The sequence below is a fragment of the Chelonoidis abingdonii genome, chromosome 1 (assembly GCF_003597395.2).
Source record: "Chelonoidis abingdonii isolate Lonesome George chromosome 1, CheloAbing_2.0, whole genome shotgun sequence".
Lineage (NCBI taxonomy): Eukaryota > Metazoa > Chordata > Testudines > Testudinidae > Chelonoidis > Chelonoidis abingdonii.
Window position 1 is genome coordinate 159,160,609 of NC_133769.1, and position 21,289 is coordinate 159,181,897.

Consider the following 21,289-nt stretch of genomic DNA (forward strand, 5'->3'; position numbering starts at 1 on the left):
AGGGGAAAGGAAATGAAAAAATAGGGCCTTCCCCTGAGACTGCCAGTCCATTGGTTGTCAGGACACAATACAAAGTCTGTGTGTGTACTTCTGCCTTGTTTAAGGGGGGGTGGGGGATTCAGTTTGTATTAAGAAACAGGACAGAATAACTAAGTGGTGCTTTACTGCAACAGTATTGAGAGGGGGCATTTTAGAAATTAATGTAATCTAGCAGGGTGGGGTACAAAGTCCAGCTTCAACCGCTTCTCTTTTACCCCACAAGAAAGATGACAACTCAGTATTACAATCAGTATTCTTATTCCCATTAAGGCTAAGTAATTTTTCCTTGTTAACATGTCTCTTTCCCCATCCTAAAACAGAAAGGATCCAGAATGGAAGGTAGTGTGAAATGGAAGATGGGGGCTTACCTTAGCTGGAAGTTTAAAAAAAAAATTCAACAGCCCAAGAGCCTGACTGGTCTAATTAAACTTTATTATGAGCTAGTCCCAAGGGTCACCCCACAGCTGTTTAGCAATGGATTAGTCCTCTTCCCCTAAAGGGATTAACACATTTAGCAGTGTGACCTCCAGATAACACACACAAGGAATAGGGGACTGCTTAAATAGCTTCAGCTGCTTAAAAGATGTAACCCTATAAGAAATACAATAGGAGCAAAATGACTTCTGTAGATTTATGACAAAGCTTGCTTGCAGTCAGCTAAGAATAAATGGCTGGTTCTATGGTCACAGTGACACAGAGGAAAGGTAGCGAAATGCACTAGCTGTCTCACATGTTCTGTGAAAACTGAAGAGATGGCCTACTGGATGGCTGAAAGGACTGGTAAAGGGGGAAGACACAGGCCTTTAACTAGGGTGTTAGCCAAAGATTAGTTACTAAAGCATTAAGAACTGGCACCTGTTGTAGAACTAGCTGAGAGTTCACACACTCAATGGAGAAGTGTCTGTCTTACAAAAGCGATGGTTCCCCCTTTATTGCAGGCTCAGGGCTAGGCCAAGGACTGAACTGCCTGTGGAGACTGAACTCCCCTTTTATTCATATTTCTCCAGAATTCTTCTGTATGGATGAGAACTTCAGGGTCCAGCATTCAAGGCAGTGTCACTGCCAACAGCAGTGCAGAAGTAAGGTTGGCAGTTCTGCAACCCCACCCGTCCATAACCTTGTGACCTCCCCCCCCCCCCCCACTCCTTTATGGGGGTCAGGACCCTTACAATTACAACACCATGAAATTTCAGATTTACATAGCTGAAATCATGAAATTTACAGTTTTAAAAATCTTATGACTCTGAAAATGACCAACATAGACCATGGTTTTGGTAGGGCCCTACCAATTCCTGCAGCTCAGGGGAGACTGGTAACTTATGTTTAAAGTAACCCTTTTCTAGCTCTTATAGATACATGGAGTGTTATTTCTACCAGTCCTATGCTGAGTTTTTTTAGTAGTGTTCTAAGTGACTAGATTTATAAATTAGATCAGCACTGGCAGGCAGACACACACACAAAAATTTATGCAGGAAGCCAATACTCTGGTTCCTGCTCTACTTATGACTAGACAAGACTTTGCTATACCAAGCCGCTAGACTTCCTGTGGAGAAGCTCATGTACTTTGCAAGTGGTCACATAAAACAGGAACCATAAGAGGGCTATTAACTTTCAAAATCTTATATTTAAAACTTCCTGAAGAATATTTACAAAAAAAAAAGTAACAGTTGGAAAGGGAAATATTTAACACTAAAGAAAAAAAAAATTATTTCAAGAAAGAGATTCTCTAGTTGCAGTCTCTCTCAGAGAGATGGGACTGAGGTTTCTTTCAAACAAAACATGAAACACCTCCTCAGAGTGGCTTTAACCTAATTACCATTTTAAAATAGTAAGCAGGAGGATATGCAGAGATTACGTAGCTGGCATTCAACCAACTATCCAGCTAGTGGGTGATACCGATTTAAGAGTACGCAGATTAGAATGGATTTGCCTGGTGATGAATAAGGATGTACTCCCCAAGGCTGCAACAGAGGTGGGTAGGTGGGGGTGTGTAAAGGGCTCAGTAAGCATCACATTTTACAGTGCTTAAAAAGGGATTCTCTACAATAAACTGAATCCAGTCTAGTAGCTGTCATGCCTCATTCCTGAAGACTTCTCTTTTAACCCTTGCATGTTTGGAGGAAAGGTGAAGCCCACAGCAGGAAATAATTCCTCAATCTTTGTAGACCTCTGATTAACAATAGGCTGGCACCTCCTGTGTTGAACAATTTCCAGGTGCTGCACCAATACTCAAGCTCTCTTCTCTTTGTTTTTACCCTCTGGAGGCAGTGTGGGAGCATTCCCAATGTCCACGGTGATATTGGTATAAAGAAGGTGCTTCTTTCTTGAAAGGAGTTTGAACTCTACAGAATTCATTCCATCATCCTTCCATGTTTTTTTGGTGTTATGCAGTGGAGCAGGCCTGAAGGGAGGAGAATACCTGTAGTTAGATAAAAGGACAGCAGAGGGAGACTAAGGGACGTATTCCCAGCTTTGTCCACTCAGTTACAATACAACACTATGTGTGAATATGATTAAGTAGCTTAATCAGAGAGGCACTTTCAGGTAACACTTAAAGAAAGATGTAGACAGGCACATAGGGAAGCTGTTCCAGGTGGCAGCAGCTTTATAGGTAAAGCCTGTTCCACAAAAGACCTCAGATTGTTCGTTTGCACAAAGGAAACCTGTTCTAGACGAGCAGACATGCTGTGAGGTGCAAGAGACAGGAGTAATTGTATGATATTAAGGACCATTTGGAGCCGGAGCCTGAAATGAACGGGGAGGACCAGTGGCATGTGTGAGTACAAGGATGATGTGGCAATGCTGATCTGTATTTATGAAAAGGCAGTGGCAGCACCACACTGCAAGTGTTGGAACATGGAGAGGTGGGGCCTGAGGAGGCAAAGGGGGCAGTGAGAATTTCAGAGGTAGAATGGAGATGCAGATGGCTGTATGTCAGTCAACTTGTGAACACGAGAGAAGCTGCTGAGCTCAGCATTAAGGATAAGGCAAGTGGGAGGGCTGAGATGCCAGTGTAGACAGCCTCCACCCCACCAGATAAATACTTTCTTCCAGCTTTTGGTATGTAAGTAGGTCCTCAGGGATTTAAATTAGAGGGTCCACCTTCCCCACATCTGCTGAATTCAGTGCTCCGATTTCACATTTTTAATAGGTCTGCATACAGCTTAGTGTCTGTCTACTCCTAGCATAAGATTTGTATGTAACAAAGTATTAAGACATTTATTTTGTCTGAGATGTACATAGAAATCTTGAGAGGAGGGAAGAGATAAGAGAACAGGCTTCAATATTTCCAAGATAACTTCCAAATTAGTAATCTCAAGGTGTCTTGGTTCTTCATATAAAAAATTTGATGACTGTTAAAATATGAATTCTAAATAAACTATTACTGTAGTGTCTGGAGCCCTAATCATGGGCCAGGACTCCACTGTGCTAGGCTCTGTACAAAACTCTTTCTAGCAACTGCCAATCAAAAGAATGATCTTATTAATAAGGACTTCAAACAATGTGATGAATAGTATTAAGAGCATCTACACTTTAAAAATATAACCACCGAAAAAAAAGTAAGGTTCAGTTGTAATTGGCTTTTGACCAGAAAATATTGCTGATATCACAAATGTTCTTTTGTCCATGAGTCCACAGGCTGCCAGCAGGACTGCAGGAATTTAAGTTGTAATCAAAACAAATCAAGCAAAATGTTTCCAAACTGTGTGCTGAACAAAGCCAGAGATGGTTTCTTTAACTAGCAGCATTGAAAAGGAGGATGGTGAAAAGCACAGTCCAAGAAGCTGCTTTCTGCCCTGCATGAGAAGGAAGTTGATAGCACTCAGTCAGCAGGCTCTACAGACCAGGGATGGCCACACTGGAATTAGGACAAATGAGGACAGGGCCCTCCTACAATAGTTACCTTATTGAGTACTCTTCACTCCCTTTGTGTTGCTCAAGATCCACCATTTTGTAGCGTCCAAGATGAATGGAGGTCCTGACTATTTTCATTCCTGCTAACTGAATCCTTTAAAATGAAGACAGAGCAAAATCTGGGTTTATACACAAGAATGCCAGCTCTAGGTTACACAAAGTACAGAGATGTTTCCTGGTAGAAACACAACCAAAGCAAAAAACAAACAAACAAAGAAAAAAAAACCACACAACAGGGCTGAAAAGACAGTACTTCAAATTCAAGAAGAGGAAGTAAGATTATGGTACTTGGTGGTACCTCCTTAATTATGGCACAATGAATGCACCACTAAACTGACTGACACCACTTGTAGAGACTGTGATGGGAACACTTACTTTATCTGAAACTAGTGTGGTACATAAGTATGAGCGGGCCAGCAGCAGAGCAGTATGCTACCATTCAGATGAGCTAGAGTTTCAGAGGCCGTTAACGGCTGTGTCTGAATGCCCAGGCTAGGGAAATTTACAAAAAAAGTATTACTGGCACTACTGCCACTTGACGTGAATCACTGGCAGTTCTGGATAGATCTCAAGTGCAGAAGAGGCTCCCATAGCCAGACCCATTGCTACTACCATGTTCATTTAATTTGCTGAAGATTTAGGCAGTTTAATTTGGCAAACAACAACTTTGGAACTTTTTATTCCATTTCTTTCAATAAAAGTTTCATTTTAGAGATAAATGCTAGAGATAGATAGCAGCAAGCTGCACTGCTACATTCCTGCTCCCAAGCCCTTGGGAAAGGCCAAAGTGCCAACAATTTAGACTAGAATGATCAAAAGAAACCCAGAAATGGTATTAATTCATTAAGAGTATGTTTTCTGAATGCAAACTCTTGCTACAGCCCAGGTTGAGATAATGGTACTTTACCAAATGCTAAAACAAACATTACACTGCACAGAAAAATGGGCACAACTGCAAAAGAGCTGAGCTAACTTCGCTGTTGAACTCTAGTCTGGCATTGCCAGACTAACTGTAGCTTTTTGTATTTAAAGTTGTATTACTAAGTTAAGGCAATAATGAAAAACCCACAAAATTACCATAAACACCCCAAAAACATGGTCTGTTCTTAATGTTAATACCTAAATGGTTCCAGTTAATATGTTGAAGCTCATTTCTCATAGGAGGTGAGCAAGAAGGATACCAATGCCCGAGATTAAGGTTTAAAAACCACAACTAGCTGATACTGTTGAACCCAATTTGGCTTCATCCGTACTGACTGCAACACAGTGCTCAGCACTGATTGGCCAACCTGGCTCTTCAGTTGTGTTTAATATAATAAAGCTTTATAGAGAAGACAAGGCCAGCAAAGGTTCATGCTATACTTCCAATTTTAGTTTTGCTGTTCTACGGCATAGGTGCTCAGTCCTTTCTAAAACTTAGCTCTTAGGGGTCTCAAGCCGGTCACTCAAAAATTGAGGCACCCCAAATCACTGCAAACTTTTGTAAACACAGGGCTGTATGTTTGTGAACAAAGAATCATTATTAGCTTCCACCACCAATAGCAACGTGCCCCTCAAGTGGCTGTGGTTATCAATTATTTGTAGCACATAATTCTCACAGGATATTGCATGGGATTTGCTTTCCTTCAAGGAAGGTATGTTTTGGGGTCTACTCAGCTAATAGTGCCCCTTGAACAGATTTATTCCTTTAAAAAAATTCTGTATATGAAGTGCACCCTAATGCACAGGACTCTGGTAGGGCACTTCTCACCACTGGCACCCCACTTGAGACCCATGTTAAGAGCTGAAGTAGTGCAGAAAGCATTGGGATGGGTCTCCTCTTTGTTTTTAGAAATTCAGGATGCACTATAGCCTGATATTCCATCAATCAAATAGTACTTTCATTACTTTAATAAGATTTCTCTGCTCAAAGGAAGTAAGTGTGTTAAATACCTAACTTTCCATTCTCAGGAGCACAATGCTTGGTAAGACTCCCAGTGTTCTTGAACAGAATGTTCCACTGAAAATTACATAACCTGTCACACTGTGCAAGAGCAGGAAATAAATGTTACGATTTTTACTGCCAGCTAAGTAGTATAACCTCCCCAACAGTTTGCCTCAAAGTCTGCTAGTAGAGCTGTACCACCGGTGAATTACAGCTACAGTGCTTCTTAGGGTAGATGAGGCCAAAGGGTCTTTATTCTGTACCCTACAGAGCTACATTGGATACAGCAGCTGTAATTAAAAACTCTATATTCACACCCATAGCACATCACCTTCCTAGCAACAAAACATCACATTTTGCCAACATGGACGCATATGGTACTTTAAGGCTCTATGGTACGTCATTACGTGTCGGACGGTTTAAAGATAGTAATGTAAGGAATCCAGATTCCTAGCTCCCTAAATACTGTGTACTTACTGAAACAGTCTTTCAGGTGCTAAATGCCAGGTCCTGAATCCCCTCCTATTTTTAAATCTAAAACTTCCCTTAAAATGTAGCTACCTTCTAGGTTTTCTACCTTGTCGGCCTAGTATTCTCTCCTATGGAATGATTAATTTCAGTGAGAGTCAACTGTCAGTCACTAGTGTTTTATACAGCTCTTGGAAGAACCCCAGAGAGACAGCACAAGGGTATTCAATGCAACATTATCTAGCTCCTGAAGCCCAAGCTATCTGAAGAAATCTAACCTCCTACTGTTTCAAGTATCACTTTTGTACAATATTAGATCTAACATGCCCTGACCATCAATTCTGAATTTAAAATGTCTCCAGAGCTGAACTCTGGGAGGATGCTGATACATTGCAGAGGATTCAGAGAAGAACCACCGGAATCATTAAAGGATTACAAAACATGCCTTACAGTGATAGGTTCAAAGAGCTCAGTCTAACCTATTTATAGCTTAACTTTAAGGGGTGACTTTATTACAGTCTGTAAGTATATGGGGAACAAATATTTAATAGGCTCTTCAATCTAGCAGAGAAAGTATAACTGTCTAGTTTCAGTTTCCAGCCACTGGATTAATTCGGACCGGAAATAAGGTGTAAATTGTTAATGGTGAGAATAATTAACCATTGGAATAATTTACTAAGGGTTGTGGTGGAGTCTACATCACTGACAATTTTTAAATCATGATTGAATTTTTTTTTTTTCTAGAAGATATGGTCTAGGACAGTGCTTCTCTGATGTGGGGGACTGGCATTTTTTTTCTCCCCCAATGTGCCAGGGGCCGGTGCCATATTATTATCCTATTCAACGCTCTTATGAGGAAACTCGCTGCAGACGGCTCACGGAGCAGCACCAGTCCACAGACCACCACTTTGAGAAGCACTGGTCTAGGATAGGTGTTCTCAACCTTTTTCTTTGAATCCCCCACCCCCCAGAACATGCTATAAAAACTCCACAGCCCACCTATGCCACAAAAAAAATGTGTTTCCACATATCCAGTAGATTAAGAGCCAGGGTTAGCGTTAGGGGATAAAAAGCTGGGCAACTGTCCAAGGCCCCATGTCACAGGGGACTTCGCAAAGCTAAGCTGGCTTCATTCCCAGGCAGTGGGGCTCGGGCTTCGGCTTTTTTCCCTGGGCCCCAGTGACTCTAGTGCCAGCCCTGCTCTCAGATTTATTTCTGGTTGAGAACCACTGGTCTAGGAATTATTTTGGGGAAGTTCTGTGGCTTGTATTACGTAGGAGGTCAGACAAGAGGATCATAATGGCCCCTTCTGGCCTTGAAATCCATGAATCAGAGCACCTTATAAAATTAAAGTTGTCCAGAACCTATTAGCTCTTTTATAGGGCTAATGGAGCCCATGTAATATGTTGTTACTTTAGACCTTTATTCAGTTCTATTTTAAAATGGCCCAGTTCTAGCCGTTAGTACCTTGCAGCAATGTCATCGTCTTCACCACGACTGCCCCAGTAGGTGTTTGGAAACCCATTTATCTTCATGTAATGCTCTGGAGTCAAAGCAGAGACACCTCCAAAAAAGGACCAATATGGCAAACTGGAGAAGAGCAAATTGTCAAAATTGAGAGTTTTTGTCAGTCACTTGACAAACTGTCTTACAATACAGCGATAAGTCACATGCATGTCAGTCTCAGCTTATTGTACTTTTATTTCACAAGAAGCTGGATGACAGTTTTCATATTTATGTGGCAAGTGGATTGAACTAAAAAGAACCTGTAGAAAGTTTTCGTCACTGACTAAGTGGGATATTAAATACTACAGTGCAGAAGATCAGACTGGTAAATTCAACTGAGATTCCTTCTAACCAGCAAAATTCAGAGATAAACTGTTCTGCAACTCAGGCATTTTTCCCTCCAGTGTGAGGGAAATACTGTACTCTGCTCACAGAAGCAGGAAAGAAAATAATTAGCCATCAATCACAGGAAGATGCATTTCAGTTTGCTTTGAATAGCTGCTGAAGGCAAAAGAGGGGCCCTCGCAGGACTGGGTTTGTCCTGGTGTGTCATAAAATGATTCATGATAATTATATAGCTGTGGAAGAGGGAAGCCATAGCTGTTGAAAGTGATGTAGATTACAATTTCATCAACATCTCAAAGACAACTCAGTGTTCAGATCCCTACTCAGCAGCAGTATGTCACGTCACATTTCAACAAGGAGTCCAGTGGCACATTAAAGGCTTACAGATTTATTTGGGCATAAGCTTTCATGGGTAAAAAATCCCCACTTCTTCAGATGCATGGAGTGAAAATTACAGATACAGGCATAAATATACTGGCACATGAAGAGAAGGGAGTTACCTTACAAGTGGAGAACCAGTGTTGACCAGGCCAATTCAGTCAGGGTGGATGTGGTCCACTCCCAATAATTGATGAGGTGTCAATACCAAGAGAGGGAAAATTGCTTTTGTAGTGAGCCAGCCACTCCCAGTCCCTATTCAAGCCCAAATTAATGGTGGTAAGTTTGCAAATGAGCAAAAAGCATGTCACATTTGTGCTGCTTAATGCTCTCCATCTTGCATCTTAGGGAAGAAGAGAACAAAAATCTTTCAGTTTCAATATGGGTGCATGGGGGAAGAGCAGCAGGAATCATTTGACTAGCTACTCTGACACATCCTTCCTGCAACAGCCGCCCAGATAAGAATACATTGAGGTAACATCCTTCAATGTTCCATGAAAAGGGACTGCTGATAAGATCATGAAAAAAAAAAAGTGTCCATCCCAAATGCAGACCTTTACCTGTACTGGAATTTGTCTATGGCACTGGCAATGTGTTTGGGGTAGTATTCATCACAGACATAGAGGTTATAATCATTTTCAGGAATGAGGTCCACGTCATGCAGGAGCAGACAGTCCCAGTCCTCATCCTTCATGGCTTCCCGGATACCAACATTAAGGAGCTTGGCTCGGTTAAAAGTAGCATTCCCAGCCTGGAAAAGAAAACATGCAGTTAACTCACCAACTCCTGAAATGGCTTCAAAAGGTCTAAGGCTGCTCACACTGAAGTCAATGGCAAAACTCCCATGGATTTCAAATTTGAGGGAAACTGGAACCAAGTGATGCTGGGAAAAGTTTTCAGAAGTTCCTTAGATGCTTTGGAAATCTGACCCTACTGCCTTAGCAACTCTATGAACTTTGGGAATTTGAGTCTTTTGCACATGGGCATTAAGAGAAAAAAGGTATTCTAATCTCTGTAACAGACTAATGTAGACCTTCAACTATACTTCCCTGCACACAGAGATTATTGCCCTCATCCCTCTTTAGAAAGAAGCCAGAAATCAGAATACATATCCTAGTTACATACAATTGAAAAAGATACTCCCCTTCCTAACTAGCCATCAGTTTTCACCACTAGTTAGTTTCCCCCTCTGAGGATCCTTCACAAACACCACCACCAGAACTCATCAGTAACACCAATTGTTTGGCATATGTAAGTGTGACCCAGAGCAGGATCAAATCAGAGTTTGTACCTCATTCTAGGCAAACAGTAAGGATACCCAGTTCCACTCTGGCACCTCCTTCTGACTGACTCAGAAGCAGCTCCGATGAACTTGAGAGGACCCATATTCAGTCCTCTTTCACAGGAAAGATCACCACCCTTTAAGGTTAAATTTGTCCCTCCAAAAAAAACAAAAAAAAAAACAAACCCAAAACAAACATGGAACAGTATCTAGTGCTAAAATACAATGACAAACACCTTAGAAATACAAATTATGTGCCACTTGTACATTCATATTCACAAACTCCATATTTCTCAGGGGGGAATTGTGTGTCCACTTTTCATTCACAGTCAAACCACTCAACTGGAAATCTCAGCAGCAGTGATAGACACACATCGTTTTGATTTACCTGGTGAATCAAGTAGATGCCATAGTGAAGCTGTTGGCGCTGTAGGAAGGGATGAAGATAATAGAGAAGGTGTCGCAGGTGCTTCTCTTGGTTCTTGTGTGGTACAATGATGGCTGATTTATAGCGAGCCAGACAGTGAGGAGGGCTGTAGCAGCCTCCAAACCGAACAAAGGGATTTTTTTTAATTATCATTCTTTCACTGGGGAATGTATTAAAGGTGATGGTTAATGGACCAACTGTAAGAACAAGGGAAGGGGGGGAAAAAGTGAAAATCTGGTGAATATGAGGTTGAGCCAAATCACTGTTCAAATCCATCAGAATAAAAACTCGTATCTACTGCTGGAAACACTTGAGCTATACCCAACAGGGAGCAGTATAGTGGGGTATCTACAAGGGAGGCCTTTCAATGGGCTGATCCACAGTCCTGTTCTTCTGACATTTGCTATTGCTCACTCAAACTAGAAGAGAAGACCCAGACTCCTGTGAAGTACACTGTGTAAGCAGACCACAAGGGTGTCCTGATAAAAGGCAAGATATTTATCATTGCAGGATTGGTTGTTTCTCCAACTATTCTTCTACAATCACATCTGCCCTCTTTACTACCTTTTCCCATTTATGTATCAATGCCTCATTTCAGGTAAGGGATCGAGGACAAAGTGGTCTGGAGGAATTGTGGTGACTACAAAGAAACTATTTTGGAGAAAATAGAACTTAAGGGAACAGGGGCACTTTCTCTCACTGCAGCCCATGCCACCCAAAAATAAGTTCCCCTTCTGTTCTCAGGGCAATCTGATATTATTTAGCAGTAGGTAAAATATTTCCTACTTTGAGAGTTCACAGCCAGCTCTCAATCCATTCTGTTGTGAATATGGGCTCTGATGCCTTTTTAGCGTCAGGAAAGCAGACCCTTGTAACCCTACAGTTTATTTTGGTGGCTTCCTTTCCCTTCCTCCACCACCTTTTACCCCTCGATGAAACCTAAAGCTTTAAGTATTTAAAAAAAAAAAAAAAAAAATATCAAGGAACCGGATGTCTATAATAGAAAACTGATTTTTGATGCTGCTACCAAGAATTTTCCTAACCAACTGCTCCCATGTTTGCTTAACTGCAACAAACAGAACAGCTGTTCTTTGAGGAACTATGTTATTGGAGGGGTGGGGGACCACTCTAGATTATACCTACCATGGCTAGGTGATTACTGTGATTGTATTAGCTGCTTCTATGAACTCTCCGCTTCTGTCTTTAAAAACAAAACACTTTATTCCATTATTGTTTTTAATCTGTACATTTCTATTATACTGTTTTTGTATTTAAAATAAAAAGCTAAAGTAACTGTTTTCATATGTAAGTATTAACTATTGCTCCAGTGTCAGTTGGCATTTGTCTAAGAGATGCTAACAAAATATACTTGTATTCAGATTCAGTTGCATTTATGGGAGTCACAAAAACAAAGGGTATAAGGTGTTAAAAAAAACAAACAAACAAAAAAAAGAGGTGGTGGTGTTTCTTTCAGTATAATCAAGGCTCTGCATACAGCAGGACCAAGTTCAGTAGCGCCAATTTGTAAATTCCACAACTGCAACTCCTGCTTTCTAAAAAAACCCCAACCTTCATTTATTCTACTGCTATGCAATATTCTTACATTTTTTGTTCTCCCACCCCCACCGCTCACAGATGAATTTTGGAAGTGTTTTCCCAACCATGATTATTTTAAGAGGATAAAGTTGTTTGTCATGCTCTCCTGGTCACGTGGCTCCTCAGCTCCTGTGATGTTGTCCAAGCAACCTAGCTCAGATTCTGCTTCTTTCCCTGCCACACATGGGGAGAAAAACAAGCTTCCTTTCAAGCTGCATCTATGGCTCGTATCCCCAAGGACTTCTGACTCCCTCAAATAGAGTGACCAGATGCCTCGATTTTATAGGGACAGTCCCAATTTTGAGTCTCTCTTATATAGGCTCCTATTACTTCCCATCTCCTGTCCCGATTTCACACTTGCTGTCTGGTCACCCTACCCCCAAACTCCCTGGCTGCAAGCTGGACTTCAGGTCCGGTTCCCTAACCCCGCCTCCTGGCTCCATGGAACAGCATAGGGAGCAAGCACTATAGTGCAACAAACTCCCTCTTGTGGGGAAAGTAAAGGCAGCTGCATACAGATCTCTGCAGAGCAGGTAGACAGAAAAATCATCGGTGTCCAACAGGAGCAAAATAGCAAATTTCAGGGCAGAAGTACTGAAAAATGCCATAGTCCAGAGTCCACATTTAAAAGGAATGGATCAGTTCACACCTTTCTGAGCTATTATTTCAACTCTGAATACTTGTAAATCAATGAAGTGCTGCCTGTACATTTTTAAAGTTCTCTCTACAACCATGAGTGCAAATGAAAAATAAAATGTTTAGTAATACTCAGATTCTGAAGCACAAATTCAATAGCAAGCTCTGCTGCCATGGAAGACTGGGCCCTGAGCACAGTGCACTCTTGTACTGTAGCGGGAATTAAGACACCCTTGCCCTGGCCACTATCATTCATTCTCTCTCAGAAGACACTATTTACATAAAGACCATGCTTCCAACTTGTGCTCCCTTGACCACCACTGGCTGATATCATGTAACAAAGGCAAGCAGCGAGGAGTTCAGGTAGGAAATCCTCTCCTGAATCATATTACTGATGAAATGATTCGCAGAAAAAAAAGAAAAGAAAACAAAAAACCAAACACACACAGGTTAGTACTACTGCATAAAAAAAAAAAAAATAAAATAAAAAATATATATATATGTAATTTCCCCAAAGCTTCCTGAGCCATTGCTCTGCATCTATAACATTAGATGGAAAAGAATCTTTTAACCATGTTTAGAGACATACAATTGTCAACCAGCACAGGAAGCTTCTAGCTGCATATATAAAAACCACAGCCCTCACCCATCCCTTTAGCTCATTTGCATCATTGCAGGACACGTTCTCTGCATTACCTAATAAGTAAAGCAAGCTTTCAGACTAAGAGGTTGTTACTGATTTTGGCTGAATCCAATTCATTTCAAGAAGGGAAAACGTGAGACCTCTCAGACCTCTTGTGCGCACACTTTGGATGAGATGACCTTACAACGGTCCTCTTGGTACACATTTAATCTGGCATAAGTGGGTGCAACACCACTGACTTCAACAGATGACTTCAATCAGCACGATTCATCTTGTCAAAGGGGAACTTACACAATTAGGTGTTTGCACTACCCTGAATGGAAACAGCTTGTCCTCATAGGGAAATTTATTGGTAGAACTATGTCAGTACAGTATGATTATACCACTATAGTTATACTGGTATAACTCCCTATGTGGACTCCCTGAATCCAGAGTAAGTGTCCACATGTGCAGTTATATTAGCCTACTGTAGGGTGACCACTAGTCCTGAATTGGATGGGACAGTCCCAAAATGCAGAGTTCAAGTCCTGGTGTGAATGACTCCAGCACAGCATGTGTCCTGGATTCCCTGCAGTGTTGCTCCACGCTGATTGAGATTCAGGGACTGCGTCAACCTCTTCCTGGTGTCGGGGGGGAAGAGATGAGACAGATGACTGAGGTGGGCCGTTGTCCCCCCTCGCCATGAGCCACCCCCTTTCTCTTCCCCCCCACCCCCAGCAGCCAGAGTTAGATAGTAGTAAGAGCTACTCAGGGACCCCAGGCCTCTGTGGGGAGCCACTAACCCTCCACCTGTCCAGGGCGGGGTGCTTGAGACTACAGAGGCCAGTGGGACTCCCGCATGTGTCCTGCTTTTGCCTTTTGAAAAAGTGGTCACCCTAGTGCACTGGTACATCATCAGTTATGTCACTGTACCAGTATAGTAACTCCTTGCTTAACATCATAGTTATGGTCCTGAAAAAATGCGACTTTAAGTGAAATGATGTTTAGTGAATCCAATTTCCCCATAAGAATTAAATAGGGGGGGATTAGGTTCCAGGGAAATTTTTTTCACCAGAGAAAAAACTATATTATATAGATATACACACAGTATACATTTTAAAAACAATTTAATACTGTTCACAGCAATGATGATTGTGAAGCTTGGCTGAGGTGGTGAAGTCAGAGGAAGAGGGAGGGATATTTCCCAGGAAATGCCTTGCTGCTAAATGATGAACTAGCACTCGCTGAGCCCTTAAGGGTTAACACATTGTTTTTAATGTAGCTTTTTATCAAGGCAGCAGGAACAGGAGGGAGGGGAGACAGCATAGCAAATGGAGACAGACACACACCTTGTGTGTGGGGGGGAGAGAGAGAGAGATGCACACTGCCCTTTTAAGTAAGCTGACCCACTCTTATAGACTCATACTTTAAGGTCAGAAGGGACCATTATGATCATCTAGTCTGACCTCCTGCACAATGCAGGCCACAGAATCTCACCCATCCACTTCTATAAACAAACCCCTAACCTATGTCTGGAGTTACTGAAGTCCTCAAATTGTGGTTTGAAGACCTCAAGCTGCAAAGAATCCTCCAGCAAGCAACTTGTGCCCCATGCTCTTAAATGCATTGTCTTTTTAAGTGGATCAGGAAGTTGGGGCAGCAAGCTCTCTGTCTCTCTTCATCTGTGTCCCCTCCCTGCTCTATATGGAGAAGGGGTAAGCAGGGGAGATGGACACCCTGACATGAGCCCCTGCCCGCTGCACAGCAAGCAGGAGTCTCTGGGAGCAGCTCCAAGGCAGAGGGCAGGAGCAGCACAGGGCAGTGAGGGGGAGTGGCAGCTGAACTGCCAATTATTAGCCTGCTGGGCAGTTGCAGCACAGGGAACTTAGGTGGGGTGGAGCTGATAGGGGCTGGGCTGCAGGTCCATCCTGGTTCCAAGCCCCCACCAGCTAGCTGCAACGGGCTGCTCTTCCTGCAAGCAGTGGACAAAGCAGGCAGCTGCCAACTTTGAATGAGCATGCTCCCTAATTGATCAGCAATGTAACAAGGAAACAATGTTAACCAGGATGACTTTAAGTGAGGAGTTACTGTACAATTATTCTGGTATAGTTATGCTAGTACACTTCCCTACGCAGACAAGCCCACATTGTTTAGATGAAGAAATAAGAAGCAGTAAAGGAGCATTAGGTTAAGGACCAAATCCTAATGATGGAAGATGGGCCCAATCCAAAAGTGTGTCCAGGCCAGGCCCCTCAACTGAAGCTAAAGGCTTAAACCCTATTCATAGAAATGCCCTTGCCTATTTTTTCTTTTTAAATATAAACAAAAGTGTGATCCCTAATAGAAAAAGTATCAAATTGGTCCCTGCAGTCTTGTCACTCACTAGTACCACAGCAGATGGTCATGCTCCCAAGAGGGGTATGCCAGATGGGAGTAAAAAGGAGGGACTATTTTCAAAGACATTGGACCAAGTTTGCTCCTGGTATAAACCCATTTAATTCAGCAGGTACGTGAGGGAGAAATTTGACCTATCTAATCATTCACACAAACAACAGAGTGGATATTGCTGAAAAATTCCTTGCTGAAAATCTTTCAGAAACAAGATTTTGCCACAAGCAAAAGATGAACTAGAAGAGACAATGCACTGAACCACATTGGTTGTAATATCTACTGGAAGCAAAGTGCAAAACTACAGGACTTTGAAGTTAAATGATAAATAAATTGATTCAGTTTGACTGGAATCAAGTTGAGCATACAAACAAGCTGTAGGTTTGTATTTGACAAAAAAAGAGAAATTGCAGGCAGCTGACTTTTGCTTAGATAATTTTCAAGATGGAAAAAGAAAAAAAGTTACTTGTTCTGTATGGTAATGAAGACACTGAACATTTACCACACACATAAGTGGAGAAAGGGCTGCACTTCACAGAAGGCCTAATCTGAAGCTCATGGGTATTTCCATTGACCGTAGAGAGATTTGGATCAGGCCCAAAGCAACCTATTACCAGTCTCCAACTTGGAGCTTCAAGAATTACATTTGAAGTCTTATTTAATGGAGATTATGAAATAAGAATTGGAAGGACAGGTATTTAGTCCATATGTGATGCTTTTAATTGCAATGGGACTCAAGAGGTTTTTATTAATAAATAATTTGTATATCTATTTTAGTTCTGGGGAGAAGAGTAAATGCCTTTTACAGTAGCATACATTTAAAAGAGGTTTGAACACAACAGATCATTAGTATCTGGAGAAAGTTTCTTTTTATGCACTAAAAAAAAAAAAGTTATTGGTTAGAAAGTTAGCAAACTAAAGCAGAATCTTATTTCTCACGCTGCAAGTGTTCCAACTTCTCACAAGATTGCTTTTTGCAGTGTAATGTTTCAAATGCACAGTTCTAGTTTCCTCTAGAGGTTTCCATAAATGCTAATTACTCTAGAGTATTTAATCTAATTAAACTCCATCTTTAATTTGCTCTCATTTTGGCAGCGACATATAAAACATTCTCTGATAGGTGAAAGGCAAGTTGTACAGCGCTCGCCATGTGTTTGTTTGGAGGTTAAAGATAAAGTGAAGCCTCCTATTTAAAGAAAGCGTTTTAAGAGGAGGATTTTTGTTAGCGTTTGCTGAAAGGGAGTGCAAGCTTCCCATTCACTAGTCTAAAACTTGGGTCATAGTAAGACTTTTCAGTCACTATCTATCCAGGCCCTCTTAAGTGAATCCGTGAGCTCTAGTCTGCTCTAGACTGAGTCTATGCCTCAAGAAACAATAACTGGCATCTGTGCCAATAGTCTCACGGACAATTTCTTCAGTGGCCATGAGGAACGTGGCTCACAGAAGTGGCTGTTTCCAAGAGGTGATTGAGGCATACAAGCAAGACAACATGAGTGAGAAACCATGCATATCGCCACGACACTGCCTGTTTATTTCATTTAATCTCAGTGACAGAGGGAAAACACAAAAGGTTGATCAAATATTGTTATAAAGCCTGTAGAACTAGTCTAAATGCCCACCCAGATTAGTAAATCCATGTTTTCCAACTAAACCAGGCAATTGTTCCAAACAGCCGTGTTGTGCCCACACATTGTGCTTTTTAAAAAGCTAATTATGTGAGGCAAGATTGTGTACTCCTTCTTACCATGCTGCCCGATCACATTTGCGTCACTACATCGCAGAGTATCTGGGCAGCTATCATATAGTGCCGCAGCAGTGGCAACTGTACGTGAAAAAGACACACACAGATTATGGCATTTGCAGCATGGGGGCAATAAACTGTGAGGTGCCCTACCACAGAGAGCTGGGAGGAGGGAAGACTGGCTGAACTGGTTACACAGCAGTTAGGAAACGTAAGAATGTTTCCAGATTGAAACGTTTTGTGATGTAGCTGAATCAATACTACCAAGGGTGAAAGTTCTAATGTAGACTAAACACAGTTTATTTTTTAAAACAACCGTGTCATCTAGAGCTTTAAGAAGGGCTGCCTGACTGCAAAATTACCTGTGTCCAGTTGGGCAGAGCTCTGAGAAAAGCTGGACACTGGTAAATATAGCATAGCACCCAATCTACACTACAGCTTGTACTGCAGCAGCTACAGTGCTACCTACATCACTGCTGGAAAACTGGTACAGAATTTCCTTGTGTATATAAAGATCCAATCCAAACAGCATTACAAACTGGCAATAAGAACATGGGCCAATCAAAGCCTCTAGGAACTTAAAACACTCAGCTGCCATGGTTACTCAGTATTAATCATGTAATGTGTTGACAAAAACCAAAACAAACAAAAAACCTACAGTAGTGTATGCAACATGGCCGGCTCTAACTGGTTATCAGCTCACTGTGAAGTTTAGCATAAACAGGGCCTAAGCATACATTGAACAAAACCACCTGCACTGTTTGATGCCATCACATGCTATCAGAGTCAGTAACTTTCTATGCATCCAAAGAAGTGAGCTGTAGCTCACGAAAGCTCGTGCTGAAATAAATTTGTTAGTCTCTAAGGTGCCACAAGTACTCCTGTTCTTTTTGAGTAACTTTCCACTATCTAGATTTAGGATGAAAGGAAGAGATTAATCCAGCCCCAAGAGTGGAAATGCTAGAAGAAGCTTCAGACATTGTAGTAAATTACTGACAAAAATACTTCCCTTTTGTAAAGAGAAAAAAGTGTTATTACACTGATGCGCTAGTTCAAACACCAGCAGTTTATACATACCAAATATCGGTGACTGGGCTGTGCAATATGGCATAGTTTCTTCATTAGGAGCTCGGGTGAACAAGCTGAGATTTGTATACACATCCTGTGTTTTTGAGTAATCCCAAGGCTGAGGAGCATCTAAAAATCCTCGAAATACACTGGATGCTCCACCTCGGTACAAAATCAGGATAAATATTGCTTGAAAGACAGCTAGGAAGAGCAGGAAACAAGGATTTTCAACACGAGACAAGGACATGGTTTTAGGCCATCCACTGGAACTAGTCTTGTTGAGAGTTTAATTCTCTAGAACAACTTCACATTTTAACTTCAGGGCTACATTCATGTATGTAAGCATGCCTGTCCGCTTCAAAGGGCTCAGCAGAAGAATATCTTTTGACTGCAGTGCATATTTCAAGCATGGTTTCCTTACGTGCAGTCTAAACCGCTAAACTTTAGCCATCTTCTGTGCATCGCTCTTCATTCTTCCTCAACATTCGACCTGCGCAGCTAATTAAAGAGAAAAAAGACACCCTGTTACAGCAATTCCACCTAGGGGGACCAGACAGCAAATGTGAAAAATCCAGACAGGGGGTGAGAGGTAAGAGGAGCTTATGTAAGAAAGACCCAAAAATCAGGGCTGTCCCTGTAAAATCAGGACATCTGGTCACCCTAATTCCACCACAGGATGCCAGCCCGTTTGCCTACTAATCACCACAGCCAAGCTCTGGCGTACTGGGGCCAGGCTGGGTCTGCCTTCCCCGCATTACCCCACTCCCTGCCACTGAAGAAAACTAGCTCCAGCAGGGCTGCAGGCGGAGTGAGGTCCCCGCTGCCGGCAGCCAGGCCGCACAGACCCGGAGCGAGCCGCCCCTTAAGGCGAGAGGAGTTCGGGGTCGTCCCCGCGCCGCGGTGCTCCCTGTGTGGACGCCCGGATCCCCCACATAGCGCTGCCGGGTTTCACTCCGGCTCCGGGAGAACGCGGGACGCTCGTGCCGGAATCGGAGCGTCCACACAGGCAGCAGCCGCGTGAGGAGACAGCTCCAGTTAGAGGCGAGCGGGGGAGGAGCGGCCTGCGGGGCCTTGGGGCAGCCCTGGCGGCTGCTGTTCGACCCCCCAGCGCTGGGTTATGGCAGGAGCCGCAGTGACCAGCGCCCCTCACAGCGGCTGGGACCGGTACGGGAAGGGCCTTCTCGTGTCTCCCCTCGCGCCACAGCGAACCCAGGAGTCGGGGCGAGCGCGCGCCACAGAAAGCCCCTCACCTGCCTGCGGAGACACCAGGCGCCTCCGTTAAACCGCCAGGCCCACCACTCGCCGCGCTGGCCACGCCCCTTCCCGGGCCACGCCCACCCCGTAGAGCCGCCCGTCCCACCGTCTCGCTCCTGTAATTTGCATAAAATGGACCCGATCCACGCCGCCTCAAACTCCATGCGAGACCACAACGCCCAGCATGCAACGCGGTTCTTCAGGGACTACAGCTCCCAGCATGCAACGCGAGCGGGGGATTAAAATTACCTCGTATATGCCCTAAAGACCCCCCACTCCTGTTCTAGCATATGGAGCAGTGCATGCTGGGATGTGAGTTGTGCCCTTTAAGGGGTGACCCTCCAGATTGAAAGATAAGAACCACACTTGGTTATAGATATGGGCCTGTGGGCTGATTCTAGATATAAGGCCCCATCTGCCCTGCACTAAACCCATCACACTGGGGCGGTCCTATCCCAGGCTAAAAGGCACCCAGAATCACTTATACAGAATTGCCAGCTAGTGTGCTATTACGATGGAGCCACTCAGGAAGCCCCCCCACCCCTGAGAGGGCTGGGGTGGAGAATAGGCACAACGGGATGTAAGCATCAGGCTGGAGGGTCTAATCCTGCTGCGAACAGGTGGTATAACAACACTTGAGCCATCACAGGAATGCCAATCCTGAGCATTCAAAATCAAAAGTCAGGCCTCCAAAAATCATGAGCCCAATTGAACCAGGGTGCTGGAACAATTTTTATAATGGATACCATGGAAATCATGTATCTGATGTTTGTTTTATTAGTACTTCAAGCCAGCAGGTGTGTGTCAGCACCCCCGCACTCCTAGCTTCAGCACCGCTGGGCTGAACATAAAATAAGATTTCATTTCATTTTATTTACCTTCTGTTTTGGAGCATTTAGTGTGTACTAACTTCATGTTTTCAAGCTTATCTCTGTGCCCATGAAGGCTAAAAACTTACTGGAGGAAAAAAACGAAAGAAAGCTGAGAAGCTCATGTAATCACATGACTCCCACAGCTGGAGTTTTAAGAAAAACACCAAATATCTCAAAACTCATGATAAAATCATGAGTTGGCAATACCGCTCCCACTAAATTATGGGTTCATTTTTATCATTTTCTCTAGGATCACTTTAGTGTCATAAGGATACTAAAGCATGTGATGCAAGAAAGGGGTGTTACAGATATTTCCAGTCTAATTATTTAATCTCTTTGGGCTGGATTCTGATCTCATCTATTGAGAGTACTTCCATCAAAGTCAACAGGTGAGACAGATTTACATGTGTGTATCTGTGACCAGAATCTGGGTCTTAGTGATCATGAGCTGGATTCTCCACTGACTTGCATCTTGCATTCCTAACAGTTGTGTAAAGTGAATGCACAGTAGATGTAAAACTACCAGATCAAGATTCTCAGTTCCTGTTTCATTCTCAAAGACATGCTGAATGCAGGTTAAGCTGAAAAGTTATGTAACCTTCTGGACTGCTCTGTTTATATGGCTAAATTGCTTGCAGCCTAAGTCCCCAGCATTCCATTTTCTCCCCTCAATAATACTCCCTCTAGGGAACATGCAACCTCTGACTGTGGTTCAACCAATTGTGATACATCTTTCCTATTTTATAAACATTTTAACATGAAGTTTTTTTTGTTGAAGAATGTCCACTTTTAAGTCTGTTATTGAGTGTCCAGGGAGATTAAAGTGCT

General features: G+C 42.7%; 1 protein-coding gene across 1 annotated transcript; it reads right to left on the reverse strand.

Annotated features, from left to right (window-relative positions):
• Positions 1–1,643: 1,643 nt before the first annotated feature.
• On the reverse strand, positions 1,644–19,688 carry LOC116825980 (beta-1,4-galactosyltransferase 3-like). Its single transcript, XM_032782421.2, has 7 exons — positions 19,586–19,688; positions 18,345–18,833; positions 10,246–10,481; positions 9,136–9,326; positions 7,814–7,936; positions 3,944–4,048; positions 1,644–2,440 (listed from the first exon to the last, which is right to left on the reverse strand). The coding sequence occupies exons 2-7, from the start codon at positions 18,580–18,582 to the stop codon at positions 2,269–2,271; spliced, it is 1,065 nt and encodes a 354-aa protein (XP_032638312.1). The 5' UTR covers positions 18,583–18,833; positions 19,586–19,688; the 3' UTR covers positions 1,644–2,268.
• Between the last annotated feature and the right edge of the window lie 1,601 nt (positions 19,689–21,289).